Below are 14,605 nucleotides of genomic sequence, written 5' to 3'. Positions count from 1 at the left end.
CCAGTGTCCAAGAAGAATCAGAGCCTTGGTCTCTACAGGGTTTTGCCATGACACCCAATAAGAAAATTACTTTCAGCTAATTCTTGTTCTTTAATATCCTGATCCAAGAACAAATGAAGTCAAAGGAAAGACTCAGAGTCTCTGGATCTAACCTTATGGGTATGTCTCCACTTCAGCTGGGAGTGAGCCTCTCAGTTCAGTGAGATAGATTCATGCTAGCTCAGCTCAAGCTAGCACACTAAAAATAGCAGTGTGGAAGTTGTGGAGTAGCTTGGGGTACCCAAGCTGACAGTAGCTTTCACAGATGCAGGGAGCTTAGTGGGCATGAGAGCCTGAGATGCAGCCCAAGCAACAACATCTACTCTGTTGTAGTTAGAGCATTAGCTCAAGTCGAGCTAGCATGAGTTTTTCTACCTAGGCTGAGAGGCTCGCTCCCAGCTGCAGTGTAGACATACCCTAAGACAGAGTACTTGCTAAACATCCACATTCTGCTGGGCACCCATCTTACCTATAGAGATGGAGGATATCGACTTACGTTTTACATCTTTAGCTATTAGAAAACTAGTAATGATATTAAAGATCACTAGGGCATCTAGCAGGCAAAGGAACATGCCAGAGATGATCCTGGATTTCACTATGAGAATTTCTGCACCTACATACACTGTGTGCACCCAAGAATGTGGATACTGCTATGAACCTTGGTGAAGAATTACAGGTAAATAACCTTTTTCTTATTCATTTGGCAGTGCAAACATCAGCTATTTTCTAAGTATGTGCCGTATTGTTGAAGCTAAGTCATGTTCTAAAACCTGCTCACTTTCAAAATGGTTCCATGTTACGCATACCATTTTGTATTCTGCTAATGAATAGACAAGTTTGTTTATGATATTTCATGATTTAATACCAGTATCTCCAGGCTATGGCTAAACTATCAAAGTGCAGCCATTTGTTTTCTTGCTGACATTTTTCATCAAATTCGTTCATGCAGTCTCTTCTTGCAGTAAGTTTCATGCAAAATGTGCTAGGGTGATTTACAATCTTTCTCATGCACCATGGAAAACTTTTATTGAACTGGATAAGTTATGTAAAACAAATGTCATAAACCTAGACTTAAAATAAAAATCATGTCTTTTCTCAGATCTTGCACAGTAATTCAAACTAGCTCAAACATTTCCCAGACCACATAAATGAATCTTCTCCACTGAATATTTATATTATCTGAAGTGGTTTGCTTACCTTTAATGTGGGCAGACTTTGAAAATTCACAGAAACAGCATGCGAATATTGTGCACTGAGGAAAGGACACCAGAACCTAAGACAAAGAAGGAAAGACATTTTCCCTGATAGAACTCCCTCTCTTTCACTCTTCTATATCTCTCAAAATCTGTTCACATCATATCTTTGGCTTTTTCCACATAGCTCACAATGAAGTCTAAGAGCATTGAGGATTGTTGATGAAAAGTGCCTGGCTCTAGTTAGGGTATGCCACAGATTTTGTGTGTATTAGCTGACAGCTGTCAATTAGTAATCTGTAGATGTATCTGTCAGTGTTGGTTGCCTGAGCTGCACTTCCTCCTGTTTGAAATTTTCTTGGCTAAAATCTGTTAGATAGAACTGATGATCTTCGATTACTGCAATTTCTCTACATTGGGGGCTTCACGTCCATCAGCTTTGCCTCACAGAAGTGCATATAATTCTTAGATTCTTTGGTGATCCATAATAGAAATAGAAAATGTCATTTTCCCCTATGATCTGCAGTCCCATTATGACCAAGTATGCTAGCTTTCAACAGAGTAGCTCAAAGGGGCACCCACACAGTTGAAAGTAGATAAGAAAGAATGATGACTTTTGTGACCTCTAATGTTTTTTAATTCGAATGTCCCTTTAGATTTTACAGTTAGATAACTACTGAACCAAATTCTGCTCACACTGATGCTGACATGAGGCTAGAATGAGACTGATGAAGTCCACTGCAGACCTACACCAGTGGATGTAAGAGAAGGGTTCGGACCCCTGTTTATTATTTTCCTATATTTTCATTAAAGGCCTGATCCAAAGGCAGTCTATGGGAGTCTTTCTATTGACCTAGGATCAAGCTGTAAGACATTTTATCCCTGCTCTTCAGCAGTGGTGCAGGGTATCCAACCACAAATGGATCACCCTGGTACAGAAAGATTCTACAGTAGCAGAGCTACAATGGCAACCAGTGTAAACTAGTGTAAACCTCAGGCTGTTCTCTAATTTATGCCAGAGCACTGGACTGGTACAGAACTGGCATATGATCAAAGGAGCAAAAAGATGGCTTTAAGCAATCTTTGCACAGCACCCAGGGTTTCACTGTGCATTCCTTCCCATGGAAGCTTTTAAATTGAATTGTCATAAGTAAATATAACTTTGGAATGTTTGTGCTTCAATATTTACACAGCACTTGTAGTTTTAGATGTATTGGCATCCTCTTTGAAAGGAGTCTTCACTGGCCACAAAGTGATCTTTAATGGAACATTTTTCTAGTGAAAAAGTCAATTGGTATTTAGGACATATTTCCATTTTGAGTCAAGACACAGATAGCACTGACCAAATGTAGCCATGAAGGGATGCGTGTCTGTTGGGTCTGAACTAACCAAAACCTTACAAATTATTTGGATTTGGGAATTCTGTTTCTCCTAAACCGTTTTGCCTATTTCCAAGGCTGAATTCTCCTACTAGTCCAGGGGTGGGCAAACTATGGCCCGTAGTCCACATCTGGCCCGCAGGACTGTTCTGCATGGCCCTTGAGCTCCTGGCCATGGAGGCCAGCCCCCGGCCCTTCCCCCACTGTCCCCTGCAGCCTCAGCTCTCTGTGCTGCCAGCGATCTGGGTGGCAGGGCTGCGAGCTCCTGCTGGGCAATGCTGCTGCGAGAGCTGCCGGCCTGTCCCGGTGCTCTAGACTGCTTGGTGGCGTGGCTGGCTCCGGCTAGGTGGCATGGCTGCCAGTCCTGGTGCTCTGAGTGACATGGTGGAGAAGTTGGATAAGAGGCAGGGGCCCTGGGAGCAGTCGGGACAGGAAGCAGGGGCGCTTGGACTGGCATGGGAGTCCCAGGGGGCCTGTCAGGGGGCGAGGGTATGGATAGGGGTCGGGGCAGACAGGGAGCAGGGGGGGGTTGGATGGGTCAGGGATTCTGAGGGGGGCAGTTAGGGGGTGGGAAGTGGTAGGAGGCGGATGTGGGCAGGGGCCAAACTGTTTGGGGAGGCACAGCCTTCCCAACCCAGCACTCCATATGGTTTCAGAACCCTGATGTGGCCCGCAGGCCAAAAAGTTTGCCCACCCCTGTACTAGTCCATAGAGCTGGATCTCTATTGAATATTTTGCCTCTATTCCACAGAAATCAATGGGACTTCCATTGCAGAATGAGTGTAGACTATCCAATGAAGCTCTGTGCTGTCGGTCTGCTGAGTAGATTGGAAAGGAGAATTTTTATTGAACCAGCAGGTTTTTTGTGGAGGAGGGGCCACTCTTTTCTCCTTATATAATCTGTTTGAATGGTAGAGACCAGAATAGAACTGCCATTTTGCTGAGAAAATTAACTTGGAAATGTAATAAACGGTCAGGAACAATGCAACGGAGTTGTAGCTTTCTATGTGATGGGACCAGTAAATAGTGAAGAAAGTAATATCATTGTACAATGCAAATTTTGGCAACCTGTTTTGAAGTTAAGTCTAAGATAGCACCAAACAAGCGTCAATATTGTAAATTAAATTTGTAGAAAAAACTAATAGGAATACAATTACTTTATGTAGGTAAGTACAAAACAACACTTTCAGGCAGTAAGCCAGCAAATAAACAGATCTAGTCATAAAATACACATGATTTACTAAGGGCCTGATTTTGAACAAGAGCTTCACTACTCTCCCTTTTTGCACCCAAGTACAAATACCTGTGTAGTTATTTGCAAGTGCATTTGGATGTCTGTGTTGCATGACTGTTCCCATATATAAAATACTTAATGTTTAAACTGATAGCAGTTGTTCCTACAAGATAAGGACAAATAAAGCAAGACTTGTGCCGTAAGTTTCAAAGGTGAGATCCTGCAGTTAGGCTCAGAAATCCGTATTTATGGAAGTTGCTAGGTTCACAGTACAGATGAAAATCAGGTGACTTATTTAGATGGCTGTAGATGGTTTTAGGAGCCAAACTGTTGGCACCCATTTTTTTAAATCAGGGTTCAGATTTTAAAATTCTGCCCCTTAATGTGCATCTAAAGGTACATCCCACTCTTCTCCTGATACGAAGAGTAAATTTCCTCTAGTACTGTAGACAGTATCTGTATAATAGCTGTAAAGGCAAATTTATATCCAGGTAGATTATACACCTCTACCTTGATACACCGTCCTTGGGAGCCAACAAATCTTACCGTGTTATATTGAACTTGCTTTGATCCACTAGAGTGCACAGTCCCGCCCCCCCAGAGCACTGCTTTACCTTGTTATATCCAAATTCATGTTATATCAGGTGGTGTTATATCGAGGTATATACAATTTTCAAAACCAAATGTTTATGGTTTAATAAGTCCCTCTACTAAATTACAATGCCCTTGTGTGTTACACAGAGACTTTTAAAAAAACCTGAAACAAAGCTGTTAGGTGTCTCTTTATCTTCAGCTTAGTGTTGAGTGATACTCCCCACCCACCCAATCTAGTGTAATCTTAAAAGCATCTCTGAGCTTTTCTTGTAACATAGCAATGCTAACTATGATTTCCAGCATCCTCTCTACCTAAATCCTTTTAGCTGGTTCATTTAATCCCCTTTAAAATTTAGGAATGTATTTCAACGTTATCCATAATTGAGTAAAAATGGAATCAAGATGGTGGTCGAGGCTCAGTTCTAACAAAAATGGAGCCGTCTGACCCTCTCCACCTTAGCAGACAACCATATTTGATGGGAAATCCTGGAGGAGCCATGTTAGATACTGAGGTCCAAATGAGATGGAAGTATAGAGTTTGGCCCCAAGTTTCAAACATGCCTCAATTTCTAGCCTAGACATTGCATGCTCTGTGGTCGCATTGTGTAGGCAAAAGAGGTTTGAAATCAACATGTACCTGCTTAGAAATCACAGCTAGAAACTCTTTGCCACAATGATCTATAGTGCCAATTTGTAATTGTTTAAGCATTTCCTTTGCTGTTTCCCCAAACATTCTTTTACCTGAAATTTCCATCTGAAGTGAGAGCATGCACTCTTAGACAAACCCACTCCTCATTTTATTCAGTGCTCAACTATCGAACCCTATTCAACATTATCCTGCAGTCCCATTATCCTGCAGTCCCAGTGCCAGCTAAGCTGGTATAGAAGGAGGACAGGATAGGCATGGAAGTCACTCAATGCAGGGAGCTTCTTTATGCCCTCCAGAGGATCTCCAAGCACAGAGGATATGCTGAGGATACAGAGGGAGGGGACTGGGATGTGGCTGGGGGAGACCTGTGCTTTGGCAGTTCTGTGCTCCTAAGGAGACCCAGAGTTTGTGACAGCAGGGGAGCAACTTGAGGCAGCCCTCAGGGCCAGAACTGAATTGAAATAAAGTAGAGCCAGAGCCCTGAAGTTTGTGGGATAAGCAGCTGTTGCGCAGGGGATTACACACTCTGCATGAATTAAAATTTAAAAATGCATATCTATGTGGCTAATGTTGTTGTAGATCTCCAGATGGAATTATTGCAGATACTCTATTTCTCTGATAGCATGATCTTGAAACAATGCTCATCACCAAGTGTAAATCAGTTCTTTTGATGCTGAACAATTGGCAATAAAGCTTGAGATCTCAGAATAATACTCCCTCATATAGCTGTGCTTACAAGCTATAAACCACACATGAGGACAAAATAAGGCGAGCAAACATTTTTAATAAAATCTCAACTGGACATTCACATTGTTTGTTTTATTTACACTCACATCTTTGAAGATAACAGCATTTTTATTATAGCACATTCTGCTCACTTTAGGATTAGAAGAAAAATTGTGAGGTTAAATATACCAACTAAATAGCTCCATTTTCACAAAATATAAATAAAAAAAGTTTGAGTTCCATTTTCAACCCTAACATCAAAGTTAGTGTTGAAAATGGATCTCAGTCTGAATACAGATTGCACTTCAGTATCAAAGTTAATAATGCAATATAACAAATTTGTATATTAATCCTGGCCACTTGTGGTTTATTTATAAAGCCAGGATTTTGCACCATGTTTGACAGAGATAATTAAATATATACATACATATGTATGAGGAGAGAGAGAGAGAGACAGACACACACACCGACCCACCCTGTGTTACCGGGGCTGGCCCTTTCAGGAGAGTCAGAGACCAGCCTACCCAGGACAAGCTCCTGAAAGGGAGAACAAGCCAACTCAAAGCCACCTGGAGGTAATGAAATCCCTATGCACCTAGTTGACAACTGATTTAGCTAATGACCCTGCCAAAGGGTAACCAGTCCTCAGCTGAGGTGGTTTCTAGAGCCAGGAAGTTCACCAGAGCAACAAGTCTAGGAAGGGGTTCCTGGAGACAGGAAGCCCCCTGATGAGACCTTACCAGAGACAGGAGCCTAGAAGGTGCACTCTTAGCCTGGGCATTCCCTGTATGTCAGAAACTACATGCTGCTACAGAGAAGAGCTACGGGTGACAGATCTGAGTCTGGGGAAAGAATTTTTATCAGATAGTGGCAAGAAGCCTGGACAGAGAGAGCTGCTGGAGTGGACTGATGGACTCAGGTGGGATGGATAAATTAAGATTGACTGTCTCCCAGCTAAGACACTGGAGTGAAGTTTTGGATGCATGCTCATTTAGGCTCTGGTCAATAAACTAGACCCCTCAGAGGGATGCTATTCCCTAAATAACGCCTCTTAACTTACTGATAGCCCACTTGGGGAAAGTGAGGCAGGGAGCATTGACAGGACAGCTGGCCAAATAGCAGCACTATAGGGCAGGTAGACCTTGTCTGAAAGAGCTTACGCTCTGTGGCCCCAGTCCTACAGTTGGATCTGCTACCATGAGCCTTTAGGCCCATGCAAAGATCCACTAACTCTGATTGGGGTTTACCACAGACAAACACAGAAGGTGATAAGACAGTGGAGGGGAGGAGACAGGATGGACACTAAATAAAGATGATGCAGGTCTAATGACATTTGTAAATGAGTAAGTTCTGATATGTTTAAACAGTGTGCAAGAGGAAGAATACATAACAGCAGTGGCAACTATGGAAAGCAACATAAATGCAGTGTACGGAGGAGATAAGATTTGGTCCTCTGAAGTTATACTGAATTAGGTATTGCACACTATTGAAAGCAACCTTCTCCCTTCTATCACAAATCATTTTCATCCATCTCTACTGGTCTTACTCCCTGGGAATGGACCAAAGAAGGAGAAATGCCACACTCGGGTATGGGCTGCAGTAAAGGCAGATGTCTCTCTTGCAAAAGTGAAGCTTGGGCCAACTCAAAGCAAGTCTCAAAATAATCCAGTGATTCCCCATCTTGTCTTTGCATTAAGAGTTGGTAGTCTCCAAAGCGAATGATGCATTTCCATGGCAGGTCAATTTTGTTTAGGTAGTCCAGTTCCACATTGTCCACAATTAGCTTGGTCTTTTTGCTCATGTTCTTTATCTCAAAACCAAGTTCTGAGCTGTTGAGTTGCCTGAAAAACTGCAGGGTAAACTGAACCCGGGAAACACGGGTATCCATTAAATTATAATGGCAAATGTTAGAATCTCGGCCAAACTTTGCCATGTCATCTACCTTGCGCCGTTCTCGCTTGTGGAATTTTAAGCTGCGAAACACCTGCTTTTCTTCTTGGCAAGGATGGTACAAAGTTATATGCAGACAAGTTACTGTCTCTTCAGTTTCCACTTCTTCCATGGAGCTCATGATGATGATCCTACTCAGAACTACAAGAAAGAATGAAACATGGAATTATTGCAATGCCAAAAAAATCCACTTGGAACTGGCATCATTTAAAGAACTTTACATACTATTGATTGATTAATTAATGTGTACTTGTTTTATAGAGAACCATGGGTAGTAAAAAGCCTAGCATCTTGGGCACAGGATTGGGAGTGAAGAACTCCAGCTTGATCACAATAGTTCTATTTCCAGTTTTGCCATTGACTTGTGGCTCTGGACAGATCCAAAGCCTCTATGTGCTTTGGTCTCCCATCTGTAAAATGAGGATAAGTACAAAGACAAGGTGAGTGAGGCAATATCTTTTATTGGACCAAGTTCTGTGTAAGAGCAAAAGTTTGTCTCTCTCACAAACAGAAGTTGGTCCGATAAAAGATATTACCTCACCCATCTTGTCTCGCTAACATCCTTGGATGGACATGTCTACAACACAGCATACAAACATAAGTACAGGCTGTTAAGAAACTTCCTTAATATTTTTAATTTTTTGAGATCTTTGCATGAAACTATGCAAATATATTAACTAGTTCTGCCCCTATTATAAGTATCTTACTAAATGAGTTCACCTTTGAAGAAACATTTTGGTGATACACCATTGGAAGCCTAAACACTTGTTTTGTAGACCTCAAAGACCCATATTGGAACTATTACATAGTATTTGTTAATAACTCTGGATATTATATATCACTATTTATTATATTCCTTTGACAATATGAAATGCGACAAGTACCCTTTACAAGTACAGTTTGCCTGAGATGTGGGAAACTCAGATTCAATTCCCTTTTCCAGAGGGTGGGGAGAGGATTTGAACAGAGGTCTCGGAGCTCTCTGAGCTCTCTAATCACTATGCTGTGGGACATTCTGCTATAGGGTTTCCCTGGTCTCCTGTTTTGAAGCAGTGGCACACCAGCTAAATAATGAAAGTGTAATTGGACAGGTCCCTTGGTCTTGCACTTCCCAGATGGGTTCCCTAACCCCTGGACTATAGAGTCATTCTCCCTCTCTCTGGCCTAATGACTACTTCAGTATTTATCCATGGTAAAACAGTCAAGTAGGAGCTCAGAAAAACATTAGCATTTTCAGAACTACTCACTGACACAAACTTTACCTTTTGAAATCTCATTAAGGAATAGCTGCTGTATGTAATACGTTACAAATATCAAAAATGAATTTAAAGTGGGCACAAAAATTCCCCTGCTTTCTCCAACAAAAATGGGGTACAGGATTTGCCATACTGAATCAGACTTGTGGTTCATCTAGCCCAGTATCCTGTCTCTAACGGTGGCCAACACTAATTTCATTAGAGGAAGATGCAAGAAAAACTGCAGTTATGGAAGTCTGTCCAGAGAGAAAGTTTCTTTCTAAACCCTATTAATTAGTAGGTGGCTCATGCCTGGAAGTACGGGGTTGGGTATATCCCTTGCAAAACTCCTTGTTCTAGTTTTTAATGTGCTACTGTAATTCTGGATGTTCTTGTCCACATAAATATCATATTTAACTCTTGGCCACATATTTTGTGGCAAAAAGTACCACAAGTTAATTGAGCACTGTGTGAAATGGTATTTCCTTCTCCATCCAAATAAGTTCATCACTTAACCGATACGTACATTTCACTATGAGGTGCATAATCCGTGTTATTCATTGCATTTGAGTCATCATTACTAAAAGCAGTTTACAGTTCAGTCTATTGCATTTTATTGCTACGTGAAGCCTCATTGTGATATAGACTCTGACATACGATTACCTTTCCAAGCATAGGATTGCACAACTTTAATCTCTAAACACACAAAGAATGGATTACTGGTACTATGACACCTTTCTGTGATGCCAGTATTTGGAGGATACCGTATAAATATCTCAAGACCTCTGGAATTATTTTCCTTAATTGATATTCAGAACAAGGCACAATGCTTTTTCTTACAAAGCAACAGCTCAGGCACAAAACATCTCCCATTTCAGTGCTGGATAAATCTGGCCAGGGAAATCACATTAGTGAACTCTACTTAAGCATTACTTGCTAGAGTGGTGCTGATATGGCTGTCCTGGCCATTGTAAGCAAAGCCTAAATGTTAAGAAAAATTAATTTCAAGTTAATTCTGATTGCTAGGCTGTTTATAACTCCTGTAAATAATTATGCTTTCCCCCAGCCCATCTTGAAAACAATATAGATGATTTTGGATAAAATTATAAAACTGCAATATGCAATTATAATTCTTTCTAAGGTGATTTTGGTGCTTATGAAAAGCAACTTTCAGTCGTGCCTGACTTTGAAACAGATCTGAACCTGTAACTTACAAGTGGAAAACTCTACATTGCATCAGTCTGCTCCTAACTCAGTTGGAGGTGCATCAGTAATACTTACTGCCTTTCGAGAGGAGGAGCATATTCAGAAGAATTTGCAGATGTGACTGTGACATGCCAATGCAGGCCTGTGTGTTCTGTTCAAAATGTTGCATGTAGATTAGACAGGGCTGCAAGGGGAGCAAAATCTTTTCCATGGTGCCACGATATTGAGTATTTTTTTCAAAGATATGGATTTTGAATTTTGCATGGAAATATGCATGTAAACTCTTGCCCAGTTGGGGCCAAGTTCTGATGGACGCAAAACAACCCCAGCCTTTAGCAAGAGTTTTACATACATAGGACTATAGTTTTGAACCCTTGGTGTCATTTTCACATTTGGAATGTGCATACTTGTCTCACTTCCCCTTACATTCCGCACAAATTTATCAGCAAAAAATCCACACAATTTTCTTGGGGCACTGACTGTTAACATCACCAAGCATAGGAATTTGTGAGTCTTTTACTGAAGGGTTAGGCTGCCCATACACTCACCCCACAAAAGAAAATTTCTAAGAACAAAATTTTCTCTGATAGTCAAACTTTTTCTATTGACAAATAAAACAAGCATCAAGAGGTGAAAATACTAATGATACAACTGTTTTGAAAGCAATTCTGACTCCATTAAATCTCACAAAACTTAGAAAGGGAACAAACTGGTTAAACCATCAGGTCTACCATCCCCCTCCCACCCCAACACTTACAAGATATAAATTCCTAATAGAGGCCATAATAAATGTTTGTCCAGGCAGGCCTGGATCTTCTCTCTCCCTCCTTTTGTCTCCATTTGCCACTGAGGGGCATAGCCACTGTCTGGAGTGAAGTTTGCTACTGAGAGGAACAGCTAAAACCTGGAGTGGTCTGCCAGTGAGGCAGGTGGCTGGACTGAGGACTGTTCGCCCCCTGGAAGGGGGGAAAGAACCCAGTGGGGCACAGCTGGAGGCCCGTGTCCAGAAGAGGATGACAGGGCCCAGGGAGCGATGCAGTTCCAGGATGCAGAGACAGGAGTGAGGATGGGTGGGACACCACCTGAGAAGGGCACACTGGCAACCCTGAACTAATTCCCAAGATGGCCAGCAGCAATTGCTGCAGTGGTGAGTCGAACACCTGTCACCAGGTCCAAGAGCAAAATTTCCCATAATGCCTGGGAATTGACTAAAGTAAACATCTTCCCCAACATATCTTTCTATGTTTTTTCCTTTGTAGGGTTTTTTTATGAGTAAATTTACTGAGAGTTGACAGTGCAGCTAGATCCAGTACAGACATCCAGGGTCCTGACAATTAGGAGCTTGATCCTGCTCCTATTGAAGACAACAGAAAACTTCCACTGCCTCCAACAGCAGCAGGCACACGCCCTAAAATCGCAGCAGAGGCGCCCCTCCAAGCTCCATCCCACCGCAGATCGGTTGGCACGGATCTTTTGCGGGAGGAGGTATCGCTTCACCCGAGCAAAAAGGAAGCTGTACTAACGGGATGAGGGCAGCAGGTCAATGCACAGTCCCACGCCAATCTCTGTCTGTGAACAAGAAAGTGCCCCTCAGCGGCAATGGCAGGGAAAAAGTGCTCTCGGCCCGGCCCCCTGTCTGCCACCTGCTAGTGGGAAATTTTTCTCCTTGCAGCTGGAAAACCAGCCCCCAAGACGCCGATTTCGTTCGCCCACGACCTGCCGCTCACAGCGCATCCAAATGTAAACGCGCCTCCGCCTGGCTTTGCCGCTCGCGCGTCTGGCTTGCACAGCTCAGCGGGGTCCTGAAGGCGCAGAGCTGCGCTACGCCATGTGCTGCCAGTGGGAAGTCCCCTGCCGCGCCGTGTCACCAGCTGCCCCCCGCCCCGCTCCAAGGAGCAGCGGCAACTCTCGCTGCCTTCCACGGGCGCAGGTCATTGCACGCCCCCTTTGCACCCCCAAACCAGCCCATCCCCACCGATTCTCCCCGCCCCCAGACACACACACACTCTGCTTGTGGCGCAGCCCCCGCCGCTGTCTGTCCCCCTATTCCCACCGCTCCCAGCCACCCTGCTCAAACTGCTCCCGGGAAAGAGCTAGCGGCAATAGGCATCCGCCAGCTCGGGGCGCTCACCTCTGCCGGCGGACCCAGAGCGCAGCGCGGTGTCCGGGGAGCTAAACGAGAGCCCGCGCCCGGCGCTTGCTCGGCGGAAGCACTCAAGTCTTTTAGTACAGAGCTGCCACGGGACAGGTTTCCCCCGCACTCTCCTCCCATCGCTTGTCGGGGGGCAGGGGGGAGCAGCTGCACCATGGGACTTGTAGTTCGCAGCACCAGGGCTTCCCGCTTCACTTGTGGCAACCACCAGCACAGCTCCCCCAGACTGACGGCTTCTCTTCGGCGAGTATAATGTAAGTGCCCAGCCCAGCGGTCAGCAATTTGGATAATTAAAGGGAGGGAAGGCAGCAACTTTAAAACAGGCTACGGTCTGACCCTCTGATCGCTGTGAATAACTCCTGTTGATGGCCGGCTCTGAAAGGCATTACACCAATGTATTTCCCTGTTACTGTGTCACTGTGTTTTCTTTGCGCATTTAGCATTTGTGTGCGGCTGACTCTGCCGTTTGCTTTGTCCACTCGTACAGTCGGTCAGTTTCTTTGCTGGGGTTGTGGCCTCTCACGCAGCAACGGACTGAGAAACATTTTAATAACAACGAAAATGAGTGGAAAAGCTCCCAGAAACTGCCAGGGAGGAGTCAGGGCAGGTATAGTGCCGAGACTACATTCCCACATTGGCAATGACCATATAATCATAGTAATTAAAATTGATCCATCTTGTAGAAAATTTTAAAGTTATATTTCTAATAGCAAAACAGACTGAGTCAAATGATCAGTTAATTGCTTTTGAACACCATTTTGCATGTAAGCCGCTGAAAGACACTTCACTAGTTCTCAAGTGTATTTTTCCCCAGTTATTAACCACCCGTCACCACTAGACTTTATTTGGAAACAAACAAAATATCTGCTTATAATGTGGTATGCAGAATAAATGTCATTGTTAATAAGCTATCCATTTACATTTTAAAATCGGAAGTAAACTGAAAACTAGGCAGGTTACTTCAAATGAACTATCCAACTAAATTAACCAAAGACCTGTACATTTAGCAATGCAGTGTGAGACAGGACACTGCTCCATAGGACTGTTCACTGAGGAGGAGGAGAAGAAGGAATCTTTGTTAATGAAACTTTATGGTTAAGATCATAAACCCATTGTGATACTGCACCCCTTATTCTTCACAGTGATATTACTATGATATGACTGTAGTATAATGATGCATTTTATGCAAGATGGATAATGTAAGATGTCACTGGAAATGTTATGGTCTGCTGAATATGATTATCCTATATGTATGCTTGTATCATTTTTGTATCTGACTGTAGCGAGGCGGTGCGGCTCCCCTCCTCCCCAGGGAGGGTCGAGCCCCGTCAGATGCCAAAAGGGGCGGGGCCACTGAGCAGTAGTCCCACCCCACAGAGGGTCAGGAGGCGCCCCGAAAGTATAAAAGCAGGCCTTCAGCCCTCAGTGGGAGCCCTGCCGCCGTCGGGAGCGCACCTGCTAGAGGGTGCTCCTGACTGGGGAGCTGTGGAGGCCCAGGGACGTTGCCCTGACTGACCAGAACTCCCCCACTACGCTGAGGAGCTGCCAGAGCTGCCCCACGCCTGCTACGACGAGGAGCTGCGGAGCTACCCCACGCCCGCTACAATGAGGAGCTGCCGGAGCTGCCCCATGCCTGCTACGATGAGGAGCTGACGGAGCTGCCCCATCCCTGCTACTACCCCGAGGAACCCCCCAGACCAGGCCTGGCCGGACTTTCCTGAGGTACTACCGGATCTACCGCCCAGCCCTGGCCGGGAGGAGCCCATGCTACTAAGCTTCCCAGGGACTGATGGCCCTGATCAGGTAGGACCAGAGGGGGAGATAGGAAGTAGCCCAGGGGCAGCTGACCCCAGTCAGACTGCAAGTATGCCGGAACCCATGTCAGTGTGTTTCGGTCAGGATTCCCCACTGACCGTTAACGGCGTTAACCGCTGATAGGGCCCCGGGCTGGAATGCAGTGGAGTGGGAGGGCCTGCGTGCCCCCTGCCACCCCTTCAAGGGTGGCAGACTCCCCCTTCCCTGGCCTGAGGAGGCCATCCATGGTGGTTGTCGCTCAGCCCCTGAGTCACAAGGGTCTGAGCTAGTGTACCTGTGGGTTTGGTGCCCCGCCCGAACCAAGGGCTGGGCCCCCTCTGACTGTGCCACTGCTCGGTCCTGTGTACAGGGCCTGAGCTGCCTGAACTGATAACTGCTTGGCCCTGAGTCACAAGGGTCTGAGCTAGTGTACCTGTGGATTTGGTGCCCCGCC

At 44.5% G+C, this 14,605-nt stretch overlaps 2 protein-coding genes across 4 annotated transcripts in view; one reads left to right on the top strand and one right to left on the bottom strand.

The window, feature by feature from the left end:
* Positions 1 to 5,852: 5,852 nt before the first annotated feature.
* Positions 5,853 to 12,477, bottom strand: TIFA (TRAF interacting protein with forkhead associated domain). The gene is given in 3 exon segments (XM_050944071.1): positions 5,853 to 7,905; positions 12,337 to 12,456; positions 12,459 to 12,477. Coding segments are annotated over 3 exon segments (720 nt in total). The 3' UTR covers positions 5,853 to 7,324.
* Positions 12,478 to 12,513: 36 nt separating this feature from the next.
* ALPK1 (alpha kinase 1) overlaps positions 12,514 to 14,605 on the top strand; it is an 83,417-nt gene continuing 81,325 nt past the window's right edge. For 2 of the 3 annotated variants that reach the window (XM_050943983.1, XM_050943982.1), the window contains exon 1: positions 12,515 to 12,611. The gene's annotated coding sequence lies outside the window, so the exon portion shown is untranslated. Of the gene's footprint in view, positions 12,612 to 14,605 lie in introns of all 3 variants that reach the window. The other variant, XM_050943984.1, reaches the window with a different exon arrangement.

The sequence above is a fragment of the Gopherus flavomarginatus genome, chromosome 3, assembly GCF_025201925.1.
Source record: "Gopherus flavomarginatus isolate rGopFla2 chromosome 3, rGopFla2.mat.asm, whole genome shotgun sequence".
NCBI classification, from domain to species: Eukaryota; Metazoa; Chordata; order Testudines; family Testudinidae; genus Gopherus; species Gopherus flavomarginatus.
Note: the sequence above shows the minus strand (reverse complement) of the source record. Positions and strands in the feature narration are given on the sequence as shown.